Genomic DNA, 3383 nt, shown 5'->3' on the forward strand with positions numbered 1-3383 from the left:
CCCCCCCCCCCCCAAAACCACACTCTATCCTGCATGTGTCATCCCCCTGCCCTCGCCCCCGCTGGGCAGTACCTGCCCCTGCCCCCTCCCTCAATGTGGGGGGTGCTGATCTGCCCCCCCACGCCTTCTCTCTTCCCTCCCTTTCCACCACAAGGGACTTATCAGCTGATGGCAGCTGTATCGGCTCCATATCAGCCTCCTTAAATATCAACTATCAGTATCAGCCCCCAAAAACTATCGGTGCACCCCTAGTTTTAAGTACTAGACCCATAGTGTTCACACTGAGTGGATGCTCCTTTTGAGAGCTGTCATCACTGGTACCAAAGCAAAGGGCATGCTGCCCACTTAGGTCTCAATTGTTTGAACTCCCAGAGGAAGGGTGCAAAGCAACCCCCCAGCCTGAGTCTCCTAACGGCAGTGCCTGCAGTAGTGCTGGAAACAGCCCTGAAAATCTGTAGATTGCTTTTAGTCAATAGACTGTGTGCTGTAGTTTTTAATCTTTGGAAATTCTGCCACACTTTGCAGAATAAATGACATGTTATCCTGTGTTCTTAGGATGAAGAAAAAAGAGAGGAAGCCCTTGAAATGTTTGAAGAATCTTCAAAGCAGGGTTGTCTAAACAGCTCCTACCTCCTCTGGGAAAGTAACAGAAAGGCTGCTGTGAGTAAATGCTTCCTAAAATAATATTAATTTGTATTGCAGGAGTACCACATGCTCTAACCAGGACTGGGGCTGTTAGATGCTAAATACAGAGTAAGACAGTTCCTTCCTTTAAGATGGAGATGGGCAATTATTTGGGCCTGAGGGCCACATGGCCTGTTTTGGTGAGCTGGGTCAGCACCTTTCCTGCCCCCCATGTGTAACAACTCGCCAAAACCCCCTGTGTGGGATGAGGCCCCAGGTAGCGGTGTTCAGGAGCGAGACTGGGCAGGGCTGGGATCACAGGGCAGAGGCATGGAGCGGTGACAATGCAGGGCCAGGGCTTGGTCAGAACCGTGATCTGCTGCCTGCACACCCCTGTGACAGGCACAGATTCCATAGGCAGGGGGATCTCAGCTCTGCCCCCAGCCCTGCGCTGTCACTGCTGCACAATCCCAGCCCCAGATGCAGCTCCCCACCCACTCATGCAGCTTGCCCGTGTGGCTCCCCAGAGCTGTGGCCAGAGCCAGGATCTGGGGGTGGTGACAGCATGGGGCTGGGGAAGAGCTTGAAGCTGCTGCGGGGCCTTACTGGGGAGCTGCAGCAACCATGAGGGGGAGAGGAGGGCTGCAAGCCTTGTGGAACTTCTTCCTCTTCAAGGAGAGGAGGCAGGGGCACGGAATGGCCATGTGTGACCACCAAGCCTGCCGGATGGGAGGAACTAAGCCTCCCTCCCCTTGCCCGTCCCTTCCCCCAGCCTGCAGCATGCAGCCCACAGGCAGGGGAGGGAGGAAGGTGGACCTGGCAGCAACTCCACACCCCACCATGCACTTAGAAGCAGCGGCCTGGACTGGGTCAGGGGAGGCAGGAAGCACCGGGGCACCCCTATCCTGTGCCAGTCTGCAGCTTGTGTGGTGAATGCCTGTGTGGTGGCGACAGCCCCCAGCTCTGCTGGCTCCATATGAGGGGTAGCAGAATGGAGCAGCACAGGGGCAGCAGCAGGAGCTCCAGTGAGGGTGCTGGGGCTGGGTGCAGGTCTTCCTACCTGGCCATGTGCCCTTCACATGTGGCTTCTGGCCGGTCTCCTTGGAGACCGGCCCCAGACATGGCATCCTCAGTGGGGCTCCCAGCGCTGCCCCCACATCACTCCATGCCTCATGCCAAGCTGGTGCAGGTGGGGGCTGCCACTGCCACATTGGCATCCCTGAGCAAGCTGTGGACTTGCAAGGGATGAGGGTGCTATGGCACCACCTGTTAGGGCTGAGGGACGCCACAAGTTGGTGGGCTGTATTTTGTCCACCCCTGCCATGAGCTTACACTTTAAACAAGATGGATGAATGGTGAAAGATGAGGACATTTGGAAATAAACCCAGGGCCTAAGGGACTGGGACAAGGCCACTTCAAGTCTTTGCCCTTGATGGACACTGAACTCTCAACTTTTTAGTCCTAATTCAGAGCCTTTAAAACAAGATTTGTCCGTGAGAGAAACAGGCTAGATGCTTTGTCAGACTTTGTCCATAGAGGGCTGGAGGTGTAGGACAAGTGATGGTTCCTTCGGCTCTTAGTAATGCAAACAGTGTCGTTCTCTCCCTTTACAAAGGGGCAAACTTTCTTAATGCTGTTTTTGTGCTTCTCTGTAGATGTCAGATCCTGGCAGATACCTCCAGAGTCTCAGGAAATTAAGGGACTATGCAGCAAAGGGTTGCTGGGAAGCACAGGTAAATCCCTTCTTGGATTATGTATGTTGTGATAAAACTAGAGGTCCACTGATATATCAGTTGCATATTGGATCAGCACCAATAACAGGAAAATTAACATTATTGGCAGTCACCTTTTTTTGGCCAATGTCACTGATAAATGCCACGTGCATGTACACAGCTGCAAGTGGATGGGCCAGGAGTGTGACAGAGCTGTGGGTGGCTTGACTAGGGAGCATGGGGAGGGGGGCAGCTCTCTGTTGCTGTTCATGTGGGGCATGTACCTCCCTGGATTTGTGCATGGAGTGAGGGAGGGGTGCCTGCTGCGGGCTCGTGGGAGCAGGCAGGGGCAGGCTGGGCTTAGCTTGGAAGGGTAGCTATGGGAATTTTGGGGTGGTTGTAGCCTCCCAAACCTCCCTAGCACTGCCCCTCCTCTGGGCACTCCCTGCGAGTTCCCCACATGGGGCTCCCCAGGGAAAGCCAGCAAAGTTGCATGCCCCAAGCAATGGGGGCTAGGGAGCTATAGCTATCCTTCGCAGTGCTGCTACTGCTTGTCTCATACGGTTGAGCCTGGCCCACCACCACCTGCTCCAAGCTCAGCCCTGGCCCAGCCCCCATGCCAGAAAGAGGCCTCTGGCCCCGAGCCTGCAGCAGGCAGCTTGCCCTTGCCCTGCACACAAATCTGGGTGGGGGCACATGCCCCCCCCATGCCTCCCCTAGGGTGCACGCAGCAGTAGGGAGTTGCCCCCACCCTTCCTTCCCTGCCCTCCCCCACAGCTCTTCAACACTATCCACCAATTCCAATTCTCACTGGATCATAGACATCAAGCATTGATGTGATTTGATTTCTAATTGAGACGAGGTATCAAATGGGTCTCCCAGGCGGGCTGAGCTGAAACCACTACTGTTCAATATGTTCATTAAAAATGTGGAGAATGAGACTGAATGCACACTTAGCAAATTTGCAAATAACACCAAGATGGGTGGAGTTGCAGATGCTCAGAAGGGTAGAAGTAGGGCAGGGTGGCACCTTAGAGACTAACTAGT

At 54.5% G+C, this 3383-nt stretch overlaps 1 protein-coding gene across 1 annotated transcript in view; it reads left to right on the forward strand.

Moving 5' to 3' along the window:
• Positions 1 to 125: 125 nt before the first annotated feature.
• The window catches only part of LOC109290851 (cyclin-F-like), a 16816-nt gene continuing 13558 nt past the window's right edge, over positions 126 to 3383 (forward strand). The window contains exons 1-2 of the mRNA XM_019507665.1: positions 126 to 660; positions 2280 to 2357. Of these exons, the coding sequence (XP_019363210.1) occupies positions 586 to 660; positions 2280 to 2357 (153 nt within the window). The 5' untranslated portion in view covers positions 126 to 585. The remainder of the gene's footprint in view (positions 661 to 2279; positions 2358 to 3383) is intronic.

The sequence above is a fragment of the Gavialis gangeticus genome, unplaced genomic scaffold (genome assembly GCF_001723915.1).
Source record: "Gavialis gangeticus isolate Ggan-Ray unplaced genomic scaffold, GavGan_comp1, whole genome shotgun sequence".
Lineage (NCBI taxonomy): Eukaryota > Metazoa > Chordata > Crocodylia > Gavialidae > Gavialis > Gavialis gangeticus.